General features: G+C 36.9%; 1 protein-coding gene across 2 annotated transcripts in view; it reads left to right on the forward strand.

Annotated features, from left to right (window-relative positions):
- LOC138711816 (DNA-directed RNA polymerase I subunit RPA1-like) overlaps window positions 1-26,612 on the forward strand; it is a 69,253-nt gene that overhangs the window by 26,349 nt on the left and 16,292 nt on the right. The window contains exons 3-5 of one of the 2 annotated variants that reach the window (XM_069843067.1): window positions 16,867-16,975; window positions 21,493-21,617; window positions 26,034-26,165. In XM_069843067.1, coding sequence (XP_069699168.1) covers window positions 16,867-16,975; window positions 21,493-21,617; window positions 26,034-26,165 — 366 coding nt within the window. Of the gene's footprint in view, window positions 1-16,866; window positions 16,976-21,490; window positions 21,618-26,033; window positions 26,166-26,612 lie in introns of both variants that reach the window. The other variant, XM_069843068.1, reaches the window with a different exon arrangement.

A 26,612-nucleotide genomic window follows, 5' to 3' on the forward strand; every position in this document is an offset into this window, starting at 1 on the left:
CTTCACTGATGATGTGGGGTTATAGCTACTAACATTTTTCGTGTGCTTGAAAGGTTATATGTTAATGATAGAGCTCAAATTTATATGCAATATTCTGATATACAAGATCTATTCCAAAAGTATTTTTGACTCTTGGCTGGGAAAAATACAATTATTACTCACCAGAAGGTCTGAAACCGCGAACATCCTTCAATGCAGTCTTCCTCTTGAGACTGCCCACACTTCTTCCACTAGTCCTGCCACGTTGGAAGCATTTCTGGAAGGCTTCTTTGGAAATACAGTAGAATTGAGTCATTGTGTTACAAATGATGTCTTATTGTGATTTAAACTGAGTCCCTTCCAACAGCATTTTCAGCTTGAGGAACTGCCAAAAACGAGAGGGAGTCGCGACGGGAGAATAGAGAGCCTGACGAACCTGAGGAATGTTATATTTGGTCAAGAAAGCCTGAATCAGTCGCGAATAATGGGTGGGTGCTTTCAAGTTTTTGCTGGTCATTTGCCTGCACAGCATCACGAATGCGATCGAAAACTTACAGATAGTATTCTTTGGTAATGATTTGGCCTTGTGAAGCATATTCGTAATGCACTGCCATAGGAGTCAAAGAAAAGGGTCAACATGAGTTTCACTTTGCTGTGCATCTGCCATACTTTTTTAGTCCTCGGTTATGATAAAAGTTTTTACTGTGATGACTGTACCTTGGTTTTTGGGTTGTACATTGAAGAACGTAGTCTTCCCCTTGGGACTGCACACTCTTCTCCCAGTGGTCCTGCCACTGGAAGTCATTGTCGTCTGCGCATTCCAGCTAGTCCTGCAGAGTTGCTTCTGCTCCATACTCCATCATGATCAGCTTCAGTACGAATTTCGTGGACATTCTGCATGGCCAAATCCTCTTTAAAAATGGAATGTACCAAACTACCTTGTCCACAAGTTCTTGGACTGTAATATAATGTTCCTGCATGACCAGTGTCCACTTTTGGTCAATCATCTTGCCATTTCGGCTTGTTGAGGGCCTACAGAAACATGATTCGCTCTCCACCAATGAGTGGCCATGTTTGGAATGGTTGTACCACTCCTATATTTGTATGATGCCCATAGCATTGTTACCGAAAGCCTATTGAATCTTTTGATTCGCAAAATTTGTTGCATTACTCCTGTTCAAGTCATTCTGTCACTTTGCACAAGTGAAAATCTGATGGGCATGCACTTACTCGCAGGTTGACTGCCAGCAACTGACACACTCTGCAGACAGAAAAAAACTCAATGCATGCACATGAAGGTGCCCTACACCACACCTGAGATTACTACCTGTGTGTGCTTCATTTATTTCCACGGGAGAAAAAATAAAGTCAGATTATTTGAAGAGCACAGGGGGGAAAAGATGAGGGTTTATACAACTTTATGTTGAGAAAAACAAACTTTTAACTTTGAAGTCTCATAATTACTAATTAACTTGACTGTATACACAGTAAATTATAACGTTTTAAATTTTACTTAATGTTATTTGTGTACAAGTATCTCATTAATTACATAATGAGAGAATATAATAATATGCAAATGTCGTAACTTACATTGGAAAAAGATGAATGTTATAAGGAAACACTATGATCACTTTCATAATACTGAAAGTTTAACAAAATTAAACTACTGTCACTAATAAAGCAAATAGATCTACTTATAATGAGAACTGGATCTCATATTGTTTCACTTAGGCATCACAAACAAATCGAGCTTTTTGAGAAAAAATTTTTGAAATGCTGCAGGTAATTATATTTTGGTTTACATAGGTGTGAGGCTATAATAAACTGTCCTGAAGATGATGTAGGAATTTTGACTACAGCTTCAGTTCTCAGTCCGAAGTACTTATATCATTCAGGGATGATTTTCAACTATAATAATTTCTTTTACAGGTCTTATTAGCAAATGGGCATTTATTAAGATATTTTGGAGGCAAAAATATATGTCGAAGGTTTCAAAATAAGACGATTATCATGTGGTATCACTTCAAATGCATCAGACTTAACTGTAGCATTTCGCACAACTGTATTTCACTCATATGGCAATTCCACTATCGTCTTCAGACTGATTAGTCACATGTTGCGATCACACTCTAAGGTATTATGAGTGTCTCTGGATTGAAAACACAACAGTAATCTTTTTCAGTCTTTTTACTTTATTCACAATGTAGTGGAGCATCAGTATAATGTTTGTTCTGCCCAAGCATAGTCAGCTCCTCAACCTCATGGCCCAAATGATTCATTGAAGTCCCACAGCATTGCTAACACTTCCTTCTTTAACATTTGTATTTAGCTTAATGCATTGTTCTCTGCCAGATTCTCTAGTTTTGTTTATTTCATTAGTCTTCTTCTCAATTGTTTTTATATTAACATCCTTCATTCCCCTTCCTTTTCCTTGTTAATTTTGGGATTAAACCTTCAAAAACTGTTCACTTAATAAGCCAAGAGAACACCTGCTGTTCACAGTAGTAAGTCAACAAAGTGATATAAAATGCACGGCTACATTATTATCCACAGCTTGAAACAGGGAACGGATTACTACTTGTAGCTGGATGGACTATTACAAGTGACTAAATAATTCGGGAAAAATAATTTTATTAGATTGATTACTGTTTAAAAATAACCTAATACAGTAAAATTAGTTGTATTGGCAAACTTGCAAACAGAGGTTAAGGATTGCCAACATAAACAGTATAAACAGCATACTGTGCACTCTAATTTTTTTTTCCTTCATCCTTTTTTGCAGTGTACAGGTTTTTCAAAACATGGCTGTAAAATTGTTTCCTCATCTCTCTTTTGTTTTTTTTTAAGCCTATTCCTCTCATCTTTTTTCCCCGGTGCTCTTTATTTCTATTTCTTAATAGATTTTGTATGTGAAAAGTGAGATTCTTGAAAAAATTACTCTTTTTCTTCTCATCGATTTGATTCTAAATGCTGGGTAACTTTCAGTGCTGGACCTCGGACTCTTTTCACCGGATTATCACCTTCATCTCATTCAGACGCTAAATAACCTAAGCTGTTGATAAAGCGTCGTAAAATAACCTACTAAAATAAAAATTGATTCTAAATGTTTATTTCTATAGAAAGAATACACTGCTTAAAACTATTAGGAGAACAGTATGAGTTTCTTAAATATTTTTGTACTGACAAGAGTAAAGATACGAAAATTGATAATAACATTACTTAAGAATGTATTTAACATCATGCAAATAAAAATAAATTAATAATAATGAATTTTAATGCCACTAATTAAATTTACAATAAAATTCGTCCAAGTAAATATTTAAATCTTGGCATAACTCATCAAACCTGAAGATCAAATAGAAGGTTCTAGTATCATGTATGGCATCCACGACTTTCGATGACATATCTTTGGCATCTTTGTGGCATATTCCGAATGAGTTCTTGTACTTCATCTTGGGGAATTTTCTCCCATTCCTCCTCCAGAGCATCCACAAGTTCGTGCAGGATTTGTGGAGAGCGGACTCTCGTCTGATTTTCCTGCCCAGCAGTTCCCAAAATGTTCAGAACAGGACTACTGCAGGCAAGTCCATAATCTCAATTTCGTTCAACCTTAGGAAGTTCGTCTCAGTCACAGAATGTGCCCCGGTATTATCACAAACAAGCACAAATCCAGGACCTCCTATAGCAGCAAATACTACATGGTCTTCTACAGAGTGGGCAAGAAGTAACTAGATGTTAAAAGAGGCATATAAAATTTACATTTACAACGCAAATTTATTGAAACTAATTTTATGTGTACATTATTAAATGGGAATACAGTTGCATACCTCAAAATTCAATGTAGGCACCTGTAGCTCCGACAATTTCCTCAAACAGCCAGGAGTGGAATCTACAGTCTTCTGGAGGAAGTTGCGTGAAACATTAGTGACGCCCCAAATCTTTGCTTGCAATTCTTTCAGAGTGCGAGGTTTCGTCCATTACACCTCATCGTTTGCCCGGCCCCATAAAAAAAGTCACAGGTTGTCAGGTCAGGGTTTCTTGCAGGCCGTTCATGAGATCCACATCGCCCCAGCCAACATCCCGGAAACTTCTCATCCACCACATATGCACGACATTTGCAAAGTGAGGTGGTGCGCTGTCCTGCATAATGTCATTCAAGGAAAATCGATTGGAAGGCACTGGCCATCAGACCCTCTCGCACTGCTCGTGACGTCATCTACCGTCAAGACTGGGCCTTTAACATCCCTCATACTATGAAAAGCAATGCACTGAAGATGCAGGCTTCGAGACTTCGGACCCGATAGAGCAGTTCAGTGGGAAATCCGCATAACGGCGTACTGAGTATAGTGGTAAAGCGTACAGTGGGTGGGGGTACTGTAGAATGCATGCCAACAAATACGCAAAGGAAAACGCTCTGGATTTGAAGGTTCTGACGAATAATTTGGTTTTCATACAAATCTATTTTCAAACTGTGTCTGAAACTATTACACGGTTAGAAAAGTCAGAGCAAGAGATGCCGGAAGCCCTGAAATTAGTTAAGGAAATGACACAGAGAATTAATGAGACACCAAGTACACTGGTTACTGACCATGTAAAATGGAAGTGGAAATCAATTTTATGTAAAAATAACGGATATGGATCACTGTGTAATATAAACAGCAAATTAGTGGACATGTAGTCACCCGAGAATAAAGGACTGTCTCTTAGAGACTGCAATGATGTTTAGAACGCATCTTTTCACAGTACAAACTGTGTTTGGCAGATAACCGAAAAATATTTACATTTGAGACACTGAAAATGTATCTTGTAGTACATTGCAATTCGGTACTGTAACTGTAGTTCCTAAAGACGACCAATAGGATAAATGAATAAATTAAAATTGCTACATGTTTATTTCCACCATTAACACTGTGTATAATAATTAAACACAAAAATGCTTATAAAAGAGGAGAATAAATGCTTTTCACATTCTTTTGACATTGCCATTGTGTAATGTATATTTGCTTTCAGAATGTACATATGTGTGTGTTTCCCCATACTACTGTACTCTACTCTAAATAGCAACCTCAACACATCTCTACCTTTTACTACCTGCAGCGAGTCAACAACCTATAGTACATGCACAGTAAACTTATTGTATCGGGTCCAAAGTCTCGAAGCCTGTTTATGATACTCATAGAAAGACCATTGTGATCCCAAAAATTTTTCAGTTATTGTGGGCTCTTTAGACATTGTTAAAACACTTATGTGAGGATATGAAAATAATACAGAATGATTCTCTAAGAAGAATATTATATTATTGTGCTCACATTACATAGTTAACGATTTTCTTAATTTTCTTCGCTGTTTTATGGCTAGTTGTAGACGAATTACTTTTCTGCCCTTGTCGATGTTTGTTGAGAGCTTTCATGATGGTCTAGTTGTGGACTATCATTCTATAACGAATGGATCTGTAGGCCAATAGAGATCTTTCCGTTCAGTATATTAGCAAATATTTGTGCTAGGCTTTTGAACTTGTATGGTGAAACCTGGGCTCATCAGAGAACACGAACCGCCACCAATTGATATTTCAATCTGCATGATACCAAGCAAACATACAGCATGTCTTGCTGCTCTTCTTGATCGTATATTGTGTTCTCGTAATCTGTTTCTTACATTTGATCTGAAACACAAACTCCAGAAGCCATGTGAAAATCATTCAATAGGTTCCTGGTCGTACTTACACGACGTTGTAGAGCATAAGTCTTGCAGATGGCTGGTTTTACGCTTATGGCCATTGGCCAGCTCTCCTATAACACTATCTTGTCACTGTATCTTTTCCAAAGTCTGGACACCACAGATAGATAAACACCAAACTCTCTACTTACTTGTCACTTGTTGTATTAAAAGAATTACGTGGTAGACATCCAACTCATTTAAATTGATCATTTTGTCAGTAGTTTGAACCACTGTCTGCTGGATCTCATCCTGTGGCTGCTTACACTGTCTGCTCAATCAATGCTTACGTGCGAGTAGCCACTAGGTGGCAGGTAGTGCATACCATTATTGGGATAATGTTAATATCTGCTACCTAGTGGCAAAATAACTTTGATTGAGCAGGCATTTACGCATCCTTAGGATTCGATCCAGCAGGCAGTGGTTTGAATAAACAAAGCAACTATCACCATTCGTTGCCATAGTAATGCCAGAAAACTGACTAATGGAAAGTTTGTCATAACCTTATTAATCATAGACTTCTCAATATTTGTTACTTCAGTTATTTCTCTGAATTTGGGAAAAGAATCTTTAGAGTGCTCGTGCATGAGTAAATTCTATGTTTCAATTTGTAAACTTTTTAATTTTCAGTACCACAACTTCAAAAGACAATAAATTGAACACATTATTACAAGTGTTTCTCTAAATTTTTTGACCAGGTTGCACTCTTTCTGTCCCAACAATACATTCCGTACTTTACTGATATGTTCGCCTTTTAAATAGCTCGGATTTATTTGATATAGAAATTGTATTTTGTGGTAATAATTATAAAAAAAAATCGTAACAATTTCAGTACATGAACTTACATAAATATGGCACCTCTACTCTTTTGAATGTTTGTAATGTGTGTGTAACCTGTTTGTATTGTTATACAGTTAATGTAAAAAGTCGCCATACACTTATTAAAATAGCACAAATATGTCGTAAAGAAGCGTTTTGTAACCTCAGTATGCTAATTTATAATAAATATTGTAAATTTATTTCCACTCAACAATAGGATTTTATTCTTCCAACAATAATTCCTTTCTACAATTCGCCTTAAACGCTCTCGTCAACAATTGGATTTTCACTCTACACACTATTCGTTATAGCACTTCACTGACGGCAATGACAATTTACTTGGACTATTACGAACAACAATGAACTGTTAATCTTAACTAATATTTACACAACACTATTTACAAATCAGAACTATCAGTTCTCAGTTCACAGTTCTTCTGGATCAGTCATTCGAGTTCACAGTATCTCGAACCACAGGCCTTCAGAGACAGTTCACTGTACTCGAACTCAGGTCCCTCCAACTGCGGACCACTGCACTCGAACTCAGGTCCCTCCAACTGCGGTCCACTGCACTCGAACTCAGGCCTTCGGATGCTGACGCAGTTGCGGACGCACACTCGAGTCGAACTCCGGTACACAAGACTGGCTTGCTTGCTCTGGCTTTCTCACTGACTGGCTGACTAATCAACTGAAAACTGAAAACTACTGTCGTTCCTTCGCATCTGTAATTTATAACCACAGCGACGTAGCCTCGAAAGTTCCACGCGTCTCTAGAGATGGCACTCCAGAAAAATCCAGAGCCCTCTCCTCTTTACCAGCACCAGATGCGCTCGCACTCTCTCTCTCCACTCTCTCGCCGCGTAGGCCCTTTCCCCTTACCTCTCTCCGCCGCGCGCCATCCCCGCGCGATCTGCTTTCTTGCGGGACGCTGGTCGTGAGTTCGAATCTCACGTCGTTGTCACAATATAATATGTTGAAGGATAGATACAAATATAATAGAACATACAAAAAAATAAAGAAAAATAATTTTATTTCGAATTCCATAAAAAAAATAGAAACGTAAAGAAACATTTCAAATCAATGTGTAAAAAGTCTTTATACACAACTAAGTATTCCTCTGAAACAGCTGAACCTCTGCTACAGGTAGGGGTAGGGATAGTGTCTGTTCAGTTTGTGGTAAGCGCAGATACACCTGTGTACCGATGCTGGCCGCATTTGTGTACCATGTTGAAGTAATACAACAATATGAATTGAAAACGATGTGAAATGACTGACGAGGAGAGAAGAATTATCATTAATTTGCATAATAAATGTAAGTTTCTCTCCGAAACATAAAAAATTGTAGGAAGGCATAGAGCAACCTTCAGCCTATAATTGACAGAGCTGACAAGTCCAAAAAAAAAAAATCGAAGGGGATCAGGCCATCCAACAAAAGTGAGTAAACGAGCTGAATCACTGATACTCAGAAACATAAGAATAAATCCACATATCAGTGCTCCGAAAATAGCTAGTGAGTTAAGTAATGAAATTCACTTAAATGTCAGTCCTTCAACAGTAAGAAACTGCCTATGACGAAATAATAATTTTCATGATAGAGTAGCATGTAGAAAATGTTATGTCAATGAAAGAAATAGAAAAAAGAGGTTCTTGTTTGCTAAAATGCATGTAAACATGACAAAGGGGTTTTGAGATAGTCATTATTTACCAACGAAACCAAGTTTAATGTATTTTCGTCGGATGGGAGGACAATGGTATAGATGGAAAAAAAAACACAGAGCTACAAAAAAAGAATCTGGAACCCACTGTTCTTGTTTGGGATGTATGAGCATTGCTGGTGTTACATCCTTGCATAGTAACCAGATATAAATCCCATAGAGTATCTGTGGGACCATCTCGACACTAAAGTCAGAGAAAGGCAACTGAAGAACAAACAGAATTGAAAGATGCCTTCTGGGAAGAATGGAATAAAATTCCTCCTTCCAAGACTAGAAGTTGGATGCTATTAATGTCAAGACGTCTCACAAGAGTTGTGGAAGCAAAAGAAAATCCCACCAAGTATTAATTTCTGTTAATTTGATGAAGAATGGGGCATTAATTTGTAATGGTATGAACACTTTTTGTTTGTTGTTTTTAGTTTGTTTTTACAGAAAACAATTATTCCGAAGTGATATAGTGTTAAAAGTTGTGTAATCAAGATGTATCAATCTGTTTGCTGACAACATAAAGTCCACTATAGTCCACTGTAGTCTTCAGTTGTTGTTTTTCACGAGATGTATAATTATTTTGTATTAAAAGAATTGGTCCTGATTTTAATCATGTGCATGTAAATATGTTAATGTTATTAGGTGTATAGGAAAAAATAATTGTTGTTTATACTGTGTAATTAAACCTCTATTTAGTTGAAATATTTTGGTGTATGAAGATTTTGTACACTCACTTTATATAGCTAGTCTGCGATGTATGCAATGGAGGGAGAAAGGAACTGGCTATCCTACCCTATTATCTCCTAGCTTAGTTGCCTCATTTGTCCTCGGTAGCAGAGTTGGTATAGTGCTGGTCTTCTATGCTCAAGGTTGCTGGTTCAATTCCAGTCGAGGTCGATGGCATTTAAGTGTGTTTGAATGCGACAGGCTCATGTCAGTAGATTTACTGGCATGTAAAAGAACTCTGGAGGGACAAAATTCCGCCACACCAGCGACGCTGATATAACCTCTGCAGTTGCGAGCGTTGTTAAATAAACCATAACCTTAAAAAAATTTAGTTGCCTCATTCGTATCACTTGTGAGGTTTGGACCTGTCTTTGGACACTTGACAAAACGACGTGTACAGTATTATGCTTAGTTGTTATTCATTTTAACTACAACCTAACATACCGTAGATGCAGTAGGGTTATTTGTAAATATTGGATATTCAATAATAATGGTAATGATAATAATAATAAAAGTGTGTACGAGTTTAAAATCAAACCATTAAATTGCATTGAAATTTAACCACAGGTGTGGCTCAGTCGGTTAAGGCGCTTGCCTGCCGGTCTGAAGTTGCGTTCGGGCATGGGTTCGATCCCCGCTTGGGCTGATTACCTGGTTGGGTTTTTCCGAGGTTTTCCCCAACCGTAATGTGAATGCAAGGTAATCTATGGGGAATCCTCGGCCTCATCTTGCCAAATATCATCTCGATATCACCAATCTCATCGACGCTAAATAACCTCGTAGTTGATACAGCGTCATTAAATAACCAACCAAAATAAAAAAATACATTGAAATATCATCAAAGAAAATCTCAGAAATATTTTAATTACATAGGTGAACTGTAAGTCAAATCATTAATTTTAAGGGGGTGGGGGTGATTTAATCTTTCAGATATCTGAAACAGAAAAAATGTTTTCAATAAAAATTTTAGTAGGGTGTTTTAGGAAAACTTTTGACTTAATTCCCAATATCCTCAGTCAATTTAAGAGAACATTGAATTCTGATAATGAATGATAGAACGGATTTTAGTTTTGTCCCTTAAATTTGTAGAAATTTGATCCAAAGAAACAAATGTAAATTTTCATTCCTTAGAGCAATTGAGGACCATTTTAACAAAACTCAACAAACGCCATTTTTTTCGATTTGCGGGTTTTGACGGATTCTAGTCAATTGTAATGAGAGGAAAATGATGCAGTGCTCATAATATCACAAAACTCAACATATCCATTTCTTAAATTTTCACAAAACTCAACATATCCTCTAACTAAACATTTCACACTTTTATCCTGTTTCGCAAGCTACAATATTTTACAACAATGTAATACATTTGCATTTTGACAACAGTGACACATTACGAAGCTCAAATATTATATAATATTTTGTTGTTTCCGGTGTCAATTCGGTATCAATCTGGCCGCTGTTGTAAGTGCATGTATTGTGAGTAGTGATGAAAAATGGATAAGAACCCGGAGTATTGAAATCCGTTCAAGCTACTGGAAGGGGCACGAAAATTAGGAGCAGAGTATGTTAATCCAAGAGTAAGAAATATACAGTTGGGCCTAAAAATAATGACATTCATCCAAAATGAACTGTAATCATTGAGTACAGGGGGAAAAAATCTTGCTGCAGGTTCTTGTGCTTAAATAATCTAATTAATTTTCGAGACAATTTATACAGAAATAGTACAAATGTTGAACAGTACAATTTTTTGCTAAGATATATGAAATTTGATCTACCTAAACGGCGTAGAGTAAAGTAGAACGTCAAAAAGCTAGAAAGATCTGTGTCTATTTCATATTTCATAAGAGGTGAAAATGGAGAAGATTTCCCAGTATGTGCAGCTAAGTTTAGACATTGTTATTATAACATTGAAGGATTATATAGGTAATTTAGAAAAAATGTTTACTCACAGAAAAATCCAGAAATTTGACTCCAAGATCGTTTTCAGATTCCTGTGGATCTCAGAATAAAAATTGCATAATTATGGCTAATGCTTTTTGGTTATCTGGAAAGCTCTGAAGTTTTTAAAGAAATTAAACATTTCTTTCCTATCCGTGGAAAGGTATATGCCTCCGGACCATGTGTTTCGATTGATAGAGAAAGAGCTGAGAACACATCAATACATTACATTGCCATCAGAATATTATGAAATTATGGCAATGTTTGGGGATGTAAAAGTTTTGGGCAAAGACTGGCATACTTAGGACTTAAAATCGGTGGAAAAAATATTGTAAAACCAAATTACCATTTAAAATGTCAGAGATGAGGATACTTACAGTATGTACAAAAACTTTGTAACAATTGTGTAAAGTGTTATATAGAAAACATATTTTTCTGCACCAATAGAAGTTCAAGTGTTTAATCCAAGAAAGACAAATGCTTCTGTAATGTCTAAAACACCTGACTTACTACTGGTGAACCATATCAGCAAAAACAAAGCTAATGATCTGAGGAAGTTAATGAGTTAGTTCCATAATGATATTTCGGAAGAGGACAAGGTATTTTATCACAATGTTCTAAAGAGATGTGCGAAAGATTCTGACAATTGAATGGATTATGATGAACCATTGCACTGAGATTATTCTGCACGATATTGATTTTCAGTGATTTGGGTAATGTATTGCACAAATATAAATATTTAATTCATGCAAATAAAAGAGGTCTTGTGAGTCAATAACAAATTTTGAAAAAAAAAAGGGGGGGGCTTGAAATTAGGTTTCAGTGTGTTCAATTAACTGCTATTTAATTCAGCAGTACTCAAGCATTATTTTAAAATACGCAGTAATAATTTTGACGAGGATTTTACCAGATGAAAATGAAAAATACTTAAAATTTTGAGGTATGTGCATTTAAAAAAGTGGATATGTTGAGTTTTGTGAAATTCTTAACTTTTGTCATATTTTTTTCAAAGTAAATAAGATAAGAATAATAGTTGCACCTTATATCAATTAATGCATCTCTGAAAGAGAAACAATATATATTTTTTTCAGAATTACTATGTCAAAGGTCTGAGAATAAACTAAAAAAAACGTTTCCTGTAAAATTTTTAAAATGGCGTTTGTTGAGTTTTGTGAAAACGGTCCTCAATTTTAAATTGAACAGAACCGTGACAACGCTGTAAAAAATTCTGCAGTCAACAGACATGAAGCTTGTGTGTACATGATGGAGAAGAGAACAGGAAATGTAAATAATATGTGATGGTGGTGGTGGTGGTGGTGGCGGCGGCGGCGGCGGTGGCAGTGGCAGTGGTGGTTTTTAAACGGAAAATTTAAATAGTATATCATCTGTATTTTTTCTTACAACATTAAAGACAACCTATATGACAGTGACTTTCCACTCACCTATTCAAAAACGTCCAGTGAAGGGGTTGTTCATTGAAACACAACAGGCTATTGTGCATTCGGTCAGTGATTATAATGTTGCACGATGGCATAATTCATATGTTTAAAATTGCACGTTTCTCTGGAAGACTATCCAAAACACAGCAAAATGATACTTTACTTTTTTTGTTGCTCTTTACTAAGAAATATTCCACCAGAATTAATGATCTGACTTCCAGTTCACTCAATATACTGCAACAGAAGAAAAACGGAATTCATTGATATTATGTCTGTCCTATTATAATTGTATTATGCAGTGAAGAGCATTTATTGTGATCGGAAATAGATAGTGCTGAGCTATGGCTTGATTACCATGAGGTGCATGCCTGTATCAACAATATGAGGTCCACACCTGTGGAGTAACGGTCAGCGAGTCTGGCTGCGAAACCAAGTGACCTGGGTTCGAATCCCGGTCGGGGCAAGTTACCTGGTTGAGGTTTTTTTCGGGGTTTTCCCTCAACCCAATACGAGCAAATGCTGGGTAACTTTCGGTGCTGGACCCCGGACTAATTTCACCGGCATTATCACTCTCATATCATTCAGACGCTAAATAACCTAGATGTTGATAAAGCGTCGTAAAATAACCCAATAAAATTAAAAAAAAAAACAATATGAGTTGTAGAATTTATACTTAGCTAGATCACATTCATTGCTGAAAATGGCGGTGCAATTGCTGCAATTCATTCACAATCTTGTATGAAGTCGTTATTCACTTTCACATATATACCCACTTTTCCAATCATAACTTGGTTCAGATGCCACAGCACTGAAAAACCTGCATTTTTCTTCAACACACTAGCTCACTATGTAATAATTTGACACAATTTGAGAAATTGTGAAATAGCTGTTAAAATTAAAGAGCAACAAAACTGTAATTCATGTTTCAGGAGTAAGGAAAATAATTTTAGGGGCATATTTTATTAGACCTTGTGTTTACTATCAAAACCATTTGCGTAAAGAAGGATCCAAGTTTTTTCAGCCATTGAACGCAAAAATTGATCGTTATAAATAAATGCTTTAAACTTACTTTTCCCACCTAATCACATATTTCAGGAATCTGATGTTACACCCTTTTTCCATAGAGTTCGTCAATTGAAAATGTTCATTGTTGGTAACAACAGATGCATATTGTCCATTTTATATCATGGAGTGCAGTTCGGTGGCTCCTTTGAACACTCACTTACGTACGTCTGACCATTCCAGCCTGTTCCCTCGTCCCAACATTGCACAGTTGCCACAATCCTGGCAACCCTCAAAATAAGAAGATTCGTGGCTGGCATCCCCATCTGGACGCCATGTAATACCAAGAGCTGACTGCTCAATGACTGTTGTATTTTACTGCAGTTTATTATAATTTCATTATCCACATGTTTAACGAATACTATAGAATACACTCTCAATGATACTTTTGTGCTAACTGACGGGATTCTTGGGATTCGGAAAAGATGTGGCAACTCTGCCTCCACGTGGATTTGGCAGGTACCTGTCAATTCTTCTGAACAAGGGTTGTGATTGGTTACTGACAGGAGAAGACAAGATTTCCGTCACAATAAGGAAGACATTTATTTATGACATCCAATTAGTAGGGGCCAGTAGAATGTCTGGCGGCAAAGTCCTTTCTATGAAAGTGCACTCCATGAAATAAAATGAACTATATATAGCAAAGATGTGAGGTGCGTGCCCAATCCTCAGCAAGATAACAGGCTGCTCCTTGGATCTAGATAAATGCTCCTTTTTGTATATATGGTCGAAGGGATATAGTTATCCATAGGTTAAGAGGTAATTTACTATATGGTAAATTGACAAAAATATTAGAAAGTTTCAAAGTTACGAGTGCAGTGTGAGACATGAGAGCAAGGTGGCTAATAGGGTATGCTAATGTGTTATAATAAAGTGATAGCCCTAAGTGATAATTTTGCTTTATATAGGCATAGTGAATAATTACTGATAAAATATAAAGTGTAATTCTTGTTTTCTCGTGTGGCAATCTGTGTGTTTATTCAGGATATAGGCTAATGACTTCTGAATTTAACAGTCCTGACTTCGATTCAGTTGTGTATTTACTTAACAATGATATTTCCTCCTTGTTGTTAGAACAAAAGGTAACGAGAAAAACGTTAGAGAAACGGCAGACCTAACGTTATCGCAAGAGGACGGAAAATTTGTTCGAAAATTTCAGAAAAGCTGGTATAATAAATATCAGTGGTTGTGTGGAACTGGTAAAGGTCATGAACAAAAGCTAATGTGTTTTTATTGTTTGATATTTGGCATTGACGGGTAAGATTCTTGGTGCAGAAAAACAATAAACAATTTCGAAAAAAAAAAAAAAAAGCTAAAGAACACGCAGCATCTGGGAATCATATAAAGTGCGCCGAGAAATTTCATATGTTAGGGTGGTGCCGTATCAACCATGCCACTTCAGAGGCCATTAAACACAATGAAATGGTTTAAAAAAAATAGGAAAATTGTCAGCAGATTACTAGACGTTGCTTGTCATTGAAGTATTCAGGAATTGCTGTTCAGAGGTCATCAGAAAAGTCAATGTTCATGTAATAAAGGGAACTACTTGGCTACTCTTGATTTACTGGCTTTGGTGGAATCTTTCATGAAGCAGGAGCCATTAATATAATATGTAACACAGATCTGTATGCGTTGAAAACAAAAATTCCATACATAATAATATGATTAATATCGGTTAAATAAAAAAAGAAATATCTATCTACCCCCTTACTTAGCTACTGACCAGACATTTGAGACTTCTTAATGTACTATATCAATAACAAAATGGCGGCCACAGTTATTAATAGTTTCGAATAAACTTATTAATGCTATCATGAGATTTCGAAGTTTAAATTTGAAGAAAATCGTGATTCATGTAAAGAGTTAATTGGAAAAACAGAACAAACATGAAGTATGTTTCTTAGGATGTCATTGAACTTGTCCTTGTAAACAACCCCTTCAATAAGAAATTGTTGACTGACGTCAGCATAGCACAGTTCTGCTACTGTTATTATTCAAAATATATGACTCATATTTTGTTGCAACATAATACATTTCCAAATTTTTTGTTAAAATCGCAGAAAAAACATTTTTGAGATGCCGGCCTGAGAGAGTGTCCTGGCTGTGACTAAATAATTGCTTTGTTAGTCTCTCTAATTTGAATTGAGATCTCGTCAGCTATGTAACAAGGAAGGTCGTCCTAACCATGGGTTGCCTTCTATCCACATTTGTAGCACTGATACATCTGATGCAGCACTAAACACTTAGTCACCACCGTGGTGATCTAGTGGCTAGAGTGCTGGACGTGGGTTCGATCCCCAGTGTACGCACTGATTTGTAACTTGTGTTGGTCAAACCCGTGTTCGAGGTGATGGAGAAGTTTTCTCTGGGAGCTCCAGTTCCTCTTGTGCATGCCAACAAATCTCCATCATCATCTCATCTCATCACTGGTGTAGCGTAGGATACTCTGGACAATGATTCTCTCTGTAAATGGTTTACACAACTGGCTTCATATGGGTGAATGACAAACAGTCAAGTACCTGCCAAAAAAAAAATCGCATTCATGCACTACCCTATATCAGACATTTAGAATTGGAATATATCAGTCCCCTAACTGCCCATTGTGCAACTCAAACCAAGAAATGGATTCGGAACACCTCAAAATCTGTGCTTCAGTGGCTAGTCATGATAATATCTTTGAAAAATATTGGAGTGCAAGAGGTCAAATGACTTTATTGTCAAACGCATGGCATTAGAAAACAACAACAACATTTTTAAGTAGCAGAAAAGTCACTATATGTTAAATCTGCACTCACTAAAATGGCTTGGTGTAAAAACAAAAAAAAGATATGTACTGTAATTTCTCACAACTATGGTCCATGTAGATCATTGTAGAAGTATCATAGACCATTCGTAGATAGCTGCAGTGACTTAACTTCAAATTCAGTATAGCAAAAATGTGGATAAACGAGGTACCACGTTTTAGAGTGCAAAATTTGAATGATTGTATCGTGGACCATAGTTGCGGGGAATTACAGTCCATAATATAGCAACTCATGAAAGTCATTGCTAGACTGTACCACTTGCTAGACACTGCAAAGTTTTGGATATTTTTGGATAGATCTTTAGACTATAGTTATCATATCATATCTAATGCAGTCATGTCTAATGCACGAGATGTAAATAGAAGTTCACGTAAATCACTCACTTAAAATATTTGATAAATAATATTGTGACCAGTAGTTAACATTTGATTTCTTGCATTAGTCAGCATTTCCTGAAAGATAATGATTCGCCTAAAGCATTCCTTCCAGAGTAATTAATACTGTTTCATTTCTTCAAGTACACCAAGTTTTTAAACACCTTTCTTTTCCTAAAATGAATCCATAAGAATATCATCTTCTAATATTTCTAAATCATAGCGCTGTAATTTTAATGGAGCAGTTGAATGAATACATCATACCTGCTGAGTGATTAACATAAAGATGTGTTCTAATTTTTTTCAGGGTGATGATGATGATGCAACAATGGCTCGCACTAGACAGAGACATACAGAAAACCAAGAGTATGAAGAACCAGAAGAAGAAGAAGAAGAAGAAGAAGAAGAAGAAGAAGGTTAGTTTCTCAGTTTTCAAAAACTTAATACAGATTTCATTTATACGTTTTTATGGGGAGGGGGGGGAATGTTTTGAAAAAAAAACACAAAAGTAAGAAAAACTTATAAATGAAATGATATTTAATAACAACTGAAATAGCATTTGAAGACTATATGGGCAAAACGAGTTAAATCAATTTAGCAAAATTTTCACAAGACAAATTTATAATTTCAGAGTTACGCCATCTTTGAGTCTATCATAGGCCTACTCCAATTTATAGCACATGTTTCTGAAGAATGTAAGGTTATTTGTAAAATTCATGTAGGAGAGTATACTGAGTCCTTCTGGGCTACCTCCAATGGGAGGCAGTTAACAATTTAAATTAAAAAAATAGCTGATTAGAGCCAAAACTGGCTGATAATTTACATTTCTAACTGCAGTCCAGAAAATTTTACGAAATTGATTTACCCTGTTCTTCCCATGTGACTATTTTAAAAATAAAAAAGTCAATTATTTTTGGACTGCTTGCCCACAGGGAATAAGCCATGCTCTCAGATTGTGATAACTGCTCCATAACTTATTCATTTACATCATACATTTCTATGCTAACTCTGTGACGTCACATGTCTCTGCTCTCGAGCGTCTTAGGAGGGGAAGCGCAGGTAAAAGAGCAAAGTAAGGGGAGTGGCAGTGGAAGGGATGAAAATGTTTAAATAGCAGAGACACAACATTACCCTCCCTCACGCGCTCTACCAGCTCTGCTCAAAGAGGGGAAACGCACTCCGACATCACAGATTAGCCAATGGGAAATGACTAGTCATAGTGCATTACGAAATGTAACAGCAGATCAAGCATGGGCAGCTTCGAGTTTTCATGAATTGCAAAGTGGGTTGCTGTATTTTCAAAGCAAATCTAATTTCGAACAAAATTAATTTAGGATGTATAAATCAAGTTCCGTATCTCTTGAGATTTAAAATATGATCGTGTAAGAAAAGGCATAAACAAAAATGTATAACCGAACTAAATTAACATAGAAAGTATAGGAATTTTGCCAGGACTTCAGAAGGAAACAGAAGTGTGAAAAAAGAAGTGCGAAACATATAGACATTTTGCTGTATTATTGAGAAACTGTAGTGAGTCTAAATGAGTTGAACTGCTCAAAATAAATAGCAAGTATTATTACTGATAATGACTTTTTCTACTTGCTTACAAATAGCTACAGTGGAGCTTCTTTGGCATCAAAGCCATAAAACAATTAGAGGGCCTTTAAAAGATCATTCATTTGCAATGCATTCCATCACATTACAGGAGACAGAGTAACGAGAAAATTAATTAACTTACAAAGAAAGACTCAACAGTTCTTCAGAATAGCTCCAAAGAAATATGTTCTATCTGCACTAAATAATCTGTTTGTTTTGAGTTAAATTAAATTATGGTTTATTTAACGATGCTCGCAACTGCCCAGGTTATATCAGCATCGCCGGTGTGCCGGAATAATGTCCCGCAGGAGTTCTTTTACATGCCACTAAATCTAGTGACATGAGCCTGTCGCATTTAAGCACAGGTGTGTTGCTACACAGTCATGGCCAGTTAGCATTCGAAATTTGGTACTGCATCATGTTGAGGAGAATCAGGTATAAATGTTCTTTCTCAGTAAGCAATACTGAACAAGATTTATTATTACTGTTTTCTTGAAATTTCTTTAGAATTTTGTTTTGAAATTGTGTGTATGAAGAATTTGACACTGTGATAAGTAGAGCTAGGATTTATATGAGTTAAGAACGACGCCGAGTATTGTTGAGTCAATGTGATGCCGGTTAAGAAGGTTTTAAACCTGGTTGACAAGACTGGATTTGCAAGAAGAGTCACAAGGACTAGACAATGCAGCTTTTAAACCCGAGCTGTTTTGAAAGAGGATTAAAGACCCTTAGCGCTAACTAATGGAAGTACTGAATGACGAGAATGGCAAGTATGAGGAGTGGGGGGCATGGCTTGCATGTTTATATTAACTTTACTACATGCGAATCCTAGCTCTAGTGATAAGATATCTTTTTCAAGGGTACTTGTAATATTTTAGTTCCTTTCTTTGCCAAACAATCTGCAATCTCATTGCCCATAATACCACAATGGGCAGGAATCCATTGCAGATACAGTTTTTATTTTGTTTTGCCTGTATGTGTATGAATGATTGAATTTCTGCGATTTTGGAATTTATAGGAATATTGATTGAAGCTATGACTTGGATTGCAGACATTGAGTCGCTAAATATAACAGCATTTTTGAACATATTAATTTGATAAATAAGTTGTGTTAATGCCCTGTTGATTTCTGCAATTTCTCATCAAAGTGAGTAGAAGGACTCCCTGTAGACAAATAAAAATTGAATAATTTGGAATATATCCCAGCCTCGGCTGGTTCATCATTTAGATATTTGCAGCCATCTGGAATGTATTTATAGTTTCAAGAGCAACTTGTTTTATTTATTAAAGTGTAGACGATTCTTCTTCTTCTTCAAATCCTTAAATAAATTTGTATTATAATTTATACTGTCACATTGTAATGGTGATTTATGTAATAGGGACTTTTCTGGTTTTAAATTAAAATTAAATATAAGTATAAGTTCCTGGATTGCCTCTACAAACCCATTTCGCGTTTTCAATTTTCTGAACCTGAATTGGTAGCTTGTCGAGTATGTGTCATGTGGTAACCTTACCATTCTTTCATGTTGCAACAGTGATCTTTTATGTATCTTCTCTTTTATGGGATAGTGCTTTGTTATTATTTGCATTGCTGTTACTGAGGTAGATTTAACTGCACCAGTAATTAATATCATAGCATTATCTTATGTCACTTCTAATTTGTCAATGTTTTTGTTGATGCTGTAAGTTAGTTTTCACGTTCATAAAGAATTTGTGGTTTTATATATGTTTTATAAGTTGTATTCAATACTGGTCTTGAACATCCCCACCTCACTCGCTGCCCAAGGGTGACTCTCTCTCACTACTGATTAACTGCTCCGAAGACTAACTCGAACTCAGGTCCACCTCACTCGCTGGCCAAGGCTGGCTCTCTCTCACTACTGACTAACTGCTGCGAAGACTAACTCGAACTCAGGTCCACCTCACTCGCTGGCCAAGGCTGGCTCTCTCTCACTACTGACTAACTGCTGCGAAGACTAACTCGAACTCAGGTCCACCTCACTCGCTGGCCAAGGCTGGCTCTCTCTCACTACTGACTAACTGCTGCGAAGACTAACTCGAACTCAGGTCCACCTCACTCGCTGCCCAAGGGTGACTCTCTCTCACTATTGACTAACTGCTCCGAAGACTAACTCGAACTCAGGTCCACCTCACTCGCTGCCCTAGGCTGGTTCTCTCTCACTACTGACTAACTGCTGCGAAGACTAACTCGAACTCAGGTCCACCTCACTCGCTGGCCAAGGCTGGCTCTCTCTCACTACTGACTAACTGCTCCGAAGACTAACTCGAACTCAGGTCCACCTCACTCGCTGCCCAAGGCTGGCTCTCTCTCACTACTGACTAACTGCTCTGAAGACTAACTCGAACTCAGGTCCACCTCACTCGCTGCCCAAGGCTGACTCTCTCTCACTACTGACTAACTGCTCTGAAGACTAACTCGAACTCAGGTCCACCTCACTCGCTGGCCAAGACTGGCTCTCTCTGCTACTGACTTAACTGCTCCGAAGACTAACTCGAACTCAGGTCCACCTCACTCGCTGGCCAAGGCTGGCTCTCTCTCACTACTGACTAACTGCTCCGAAGACTAACTCGAACTCAGGTCCACCTCACTCGCTTGTCAAGGCTGGCTCTCTCTACTACTGACTAACTGCTCCGAAGACTAACTCGAACACAGGTCCACCTCACTCGCTGCCCAAGGCTGGTTCTCTCTACTACTGACTAACTGCTCCGAAGACTAACTCGAACTCAGGTCCACCTCACTCGCTGCCAAGGCTGACTCCCCTCTCGCTACTGATTCACACACACTGGCTTCCGTCGGCACCCGCGGTTTTATTTATTTATCACGATTTTCTGGAATGTTCTGTGTCGCGTGTTCCACTTTCCCATGCCTTCCTTCTCCCGAGATGCGGCCAGACACAACTAGAATGTTCGGCCTGCCACCACAATAAATTAAAATCAATAGTGTTGAAACTAATATCCCACTGGCCACTTGTGTAGATTTTGGAAGCATATTAATTGTGTAATCTTTTATATCATAGTGTTTTATATTATTTTCTGATAATATATTAGCCTCTACTATACAAAAGAGTCGAGTTTTTCATCATTTAATATTTTCGACAATTCTGTTTTCTTCATCTAACTTAGGCCACCTGCATTCCATTGCAATATATTAAGACTTCTTCCAGCTCCCAACCGGAGATCTGGCCCAAATATAGAAATGCAAAGGGCCAGCAGGACCAGAGAAATTAATGTGAGAATAAACCATATCATATCATATATCATGTTATATCATATCATAATAATATACATAATACGTAGTTCCACAACTATTTTACAGTTGAAAATGAAGAGGCTGAAAATGATGAAAATGAAGATGAAATTAAGATAAAGAGAGAATATTCAAATGAATGGGAACATGGAAGTGATAATGAACAAGAAGATCATGAATTGTTCTCCGATGCAGTAAGTATAATTAATTTCCATATACATATGTGGGTATTTATGTCTGTGTTTGTGTATGCAAGCTCCGTAACTGAAGTTTTCTGCATATAGAAGCAGTTTTCATTTTGTGCTTATGTTGTACATACTTCAAATTATTTTGCTCTGTAGCTGAGAATATCGATAATTGAGATTTCATGTTATCTCAAAGCATTTTACATTAAATCTTGAAATGTGTGAATATTGTATCAAGCAGAAGTACAGAATAATTGTACAGGTATGTCCGTCAAAATCACAATACTATAATTAGCAAAATATTACAACATTTACAGTTATAAACATTTTCGGCATAAGCTGCCATCTTCAGAACACGTAACAATACAAGAATATGAATACTTCGTGTGGAAGCATTATACAAGTTGATTACATATTAAAATATTTAAAACTAGATTTATATGAACATGGACACATAAAATGAATGTTGCTGAGTGATAAAATAAAATTACATGATTCAAATATACAGGGCATATCAAAAGTCCGGTAACACTTTCAATATTTTATTACACAAAAACTACTAATGATAGCACTTTCAAACACACGTCATTTTAAAGTCAAACTCTCAAAGTTCTGTTTACACCTTACAGAGATTCAATGTGTGAACCACGAGTGACTCGGCAGATGTCCAAACGATAATCAAACTCTTCCCATACCCTTTTCAACATATCCTCTGTGGCAGCAGCTTCTCGAATTCTGGTTTTTAGTTCCTCTAAATCACGTGGCAAAGGCGGTACAAATGCACTGTCCTTTAGTTACCCCCATAGAAAAAAGTCACATGCAGTCATATCGGGTGACCTTGGTGGCCATGTCATGAAACATCTGTCCCTTACTCCAGCACGTCCTATCCAACGATCAGACATCTCCGTATTCAGGTAAGCACAAACTGCATTGTGGAAATGTGGCGGAGCCGCATCTTGCTGAAAGATAAAATCGTCATCGAGATCTTGTCTAAGTTGAGGCACCAACCATTGCTCCAACATGTCCAGATATGAATGTCCAGTCACAGTAGCCTCAATGAAGAAAAAAGGTCCTTACAGTTTTCATTGTGACAACGCACAGAAAACATTCACCTTTGGTGAATCACGCGCATGTTCAATGATTCTGTGAGGTTTCTATGTACCCCAAACACGACAGTTGTGCTTGTTAATTTTCTCACTTGTATGGAATGTCGCTTCATCGCTGAAAATTAAGCGGCTGAATAAGTCATCGTCATCTGCTGCCTGTTGTAGCTGGCAAGAAAACTCGTAGCGCTTGCGTTTGTCATCCTCATTTAGCACATGCAGAAGCTGCAGTGTGTATGCTTCCATAGCCACAGTCATTGAAGGAAGTTGAAGCTCATGGGACACTCTATGGACTGATTTCCTCACGAATGCTTCTCTGACTTGCTCAATGTTCACTTCACTCACCCTGAGACGGCCACTCCTCTTTTGCGGACACAAACAACCCGTGGTTTCAAATTTACGATAGCAATGGTAAATTACCTTCCTACTTGGTGCTTCTTTTCCATACTCGGTCCGGAATTTCCGTTGCACATCGGTAGCACTCTTGTTTGTATTAAATTGTAACACGCAGAAAGCTCGCTCAGCGCCAGTATTCGCCATTGTTGTAACTAACGCCAACTGTCGGTAAATTATGCAACTATGCGGTAGTATTTGAGAGTTTGACTTTAAACTGACGTGTGCTTGAAAGTGCTATCATTTGTAGTTTTTGTGTAATAAAATATTGAAAGTGTTACCTGACTTTTGATATGCCCTGTTCTGTAGCAGATATCTGGTAACTCGAGTTCTCGACCACTGGTGATATATGAGTCGCTGCTGGGTGACACTTCAACACAGTGTGAAATAAATATTTGAATTATCATAAAATATAAAAATATATACCTGCTTTCAAAGTTTCAAACAATGAACAGTTAAGTTAAATGATTTCAATAATATGTGACTTCAGTGACCCATTTTCTGTTGACGACACCTTGCCAGAATCCTTATTTGGTTGGCAACAGGAAATTAATATTCTATCATCTCAGAAAAGGCTGTAAAACTTTTTATGGTGTTCACAACTGCTCACTTTTGTGAATGTGGTTTTTTTCCTCTAATTTATTTTAAAAGTAAGTACAGGAATAAGCCGAATGTTGAACCTGATTTAAGACTTGAAATTAACTCGATTGAAACCTGGCATAAGAAGTTGTGTTTTGCTAACAAGCACGACCTTCACACTGAAACTGTGTTTATTTATTTTAGTTACAAATTTTAGCATCAGCAGAGATACTACGTGTTTATGATATAATTTTTTAGTATTTAATCATTTACCATTATGTAACAAATAGAGCTAGACCTACATGTATTTTTCTTTATATTTTATAGAGCATTCCATTGATTAAGTTCGAAGAGGGACTGTTTCTTAATTAAACATGCCTGAATAAAGCAGTTATTGGTATAGTAGCGTAGGAAATGAAAATTATGACCCTGAGAACAATACATGACATTTTCCCATAATAAATTTGGTTGGTGGTAGAGCTAATATCCTAAATTGAAAATAGTGATACGTGATTGGAAAAGGTTGGGAACCACTGCACTAGAAGATATCAAGGTTTGAACAGTTGAGTCTTGTGACATAGATGAATAATACTAGTATACTTCCTGGAAAAATAAGAAATAGAACATATGACAATCAAAATCTTTGTGATAATAATCCTCTTGTTATGCATATAACTTTAATATATTATATTAAGCCAAACATGTTGTGGCCTTGTGTCTTTCACTGTAGCAACCCGATTATGATCCCATCTGAGACGTGAAGAAATTTGTGGTGGACAAAGCAGGTGTAAGAGGGTTCCCCCCATTTTCCCTCATAATTATCACCATTCCACCAATACTCAACAGTCACCCTCACTCTGCGAGGTTCAAAACAAGACCTCCAGAGCAAATAAAAAACAGCTGAAAGTTGTATAGATCCAGAAACAAAATTTGGGCCATCTAATTTTACCAAGTTCCAGATGTGCAGTAAACAAGAGCGCCTAAATGTATGCTACTTGTGGACAGTGTTGCGAAGCTTGTTGTCTACATAGAGGAGGACTGTTACCAAGACTCGGCCCATTTTTTAATTCCGTATCTGTACACATTCACCTCTGCTGAGGCAGCCAGCATTTGGCTGGCAAGCCTTTGCCCTCATAGGCTGTCACATCTATGTTATACTGCACAATATTATACAGAGTGTATGCAAATTGCTGTCAAATATTTTGGGGACATATTATATTCCTAACAACAAAATATTGAAAAACTTTCATATAAACATAGTCCTGAAAATGCTTAATTTCAGACTTAATGCTAACAAACTCACAGTAAAAGTGATACTACTAAGCAACTTGCTTAAAAAATACTTATTTCAAAAATTGCTCAAAGTGGCCTCATCCTGCATTCCATGCTTTGAAAACACCTGCAGTGTTTCTTATTTCTTCAAATGTATTTAGCATTAGGTACAGGATTTCAAATGTCCCCAGAGATAGAAAAGCATTGGATTTCAATCTGGTGACATCCCAACAATTCACCATTGTCATCATTCATTACAAGTGCACCGATGGTGCACTCTGGATAGTCTCTGATGAGCTAAGTGGTCTATGCTTTTCGGCACTAGTGACATCTATGAGCACACTTGTAAAGCCAGGACAAATAACGACATGTTAAGAGCCCTGCCATTGGACAAAAAAGAAATTCTTTGTGTTTTTATATTAAAAATTTAAATGTATAGTTTGACAACCTCAAGTGAAACCCCGTAAAACACGCCAACTTCTGGAATCTCTCTCTTTCTTTTTTCTCTCTCCCTCGCTCCTCGTCATTCAGTCACCAATCACCACGTAAATATCTGAGAGGGTGTCGCGACCAATAGAAGAACCACTCTCCAGTATTACCACAATAACGGATTCTTCATTTTTGCCTCGACTGTCGGCTAGGAAGGTTCCATTATGCTAGCATTGCAGGCAACTAGTCAACCTTTTAATGCTTTTGTTAGCAGGTTTGACAAACTGTGAGTGGACCTGCAAGTACATAGTGCATAGTGCTCTCTCCCTTCCCCCCGTGCTTTCTCACTTGCTCCTCCCCAAGACAGCCAGCGCTCACGTAGTAACTCGGTCAGGGTTTCAGTTCGATTTGTCAATCTATAAAATACCATCAGAGCAAGACCTTCATTAATGTTTATATATTACATTACATTATAACTTGGTTTGGATGCATGTATTTTTTCGTGTGCTTATTGTGTTTTATATTTGCATGTGACACATTTATTCTTTAAACATAAAAATAGATTATATAAGGAAGACTGTTAAAAAACAAATTACAATATACCTTTACAAACAATATGAAAATAGCATTTTATGTCTCTTTGCTCAAGTTTAGAGAGAGAGAGGCCAAAGTATCAGCGGAATATGAGGCCAGACGGAAGGCAGTAGTCTGCTCAATAGCTACTGTGACTGACTATGATTATGACTCTGAAGAGGAACTCTGGTGTAGAGTGAAGTTTGCTGTAAGTGTTACATTTGTTTTATTCAATTAATATTGCCATTGTCATTATTCTGACATCTCTGAATAATATCTGTTTTTGAAAAGGGACTTTAAAATAAAGAATTACCTATCATATAAAAAAATGTAACAGAAAAATTATTTGAAAATTTTCTATATGAATACCAGAATGGAAAAACATTGCGACTTTTTTTCCTAATACAGTATTTAATAGAAACAAGTTTCACGTACTCTGTTTTATACTGTAGCGAACTCTGTTGCTTGAAAATGGAAGTACAACCTCCAGTATAGGCAGTAGAATCTAGGAGGTTGTTGAAAAAACGCATGATGTGTTTTTTATGTTCCTGTAAAACTTTAAATTTGGTGCTTGCAAGTTTTTTCCACGCAGCTGTTCATATGTAATTCTTAGATAATAATGTAAATTTTATTTCAGCCAATTGTAATGAATTTA

This window comes from Periplaneta americana, chromosome 13 (assembly GCF_040183065.1).
Source record: "Periplaneta americana isolate PAMFEO1 chromosome 13, P.americana_PAMFEO1_priV1, whole genome shotgun sequence".
Lineage (NCBI taxonomy): Eukaryota > Metazoa > Arthropoda > Insecta > Blattodea > Blattidae > Periplaneta > Periplaneta americana.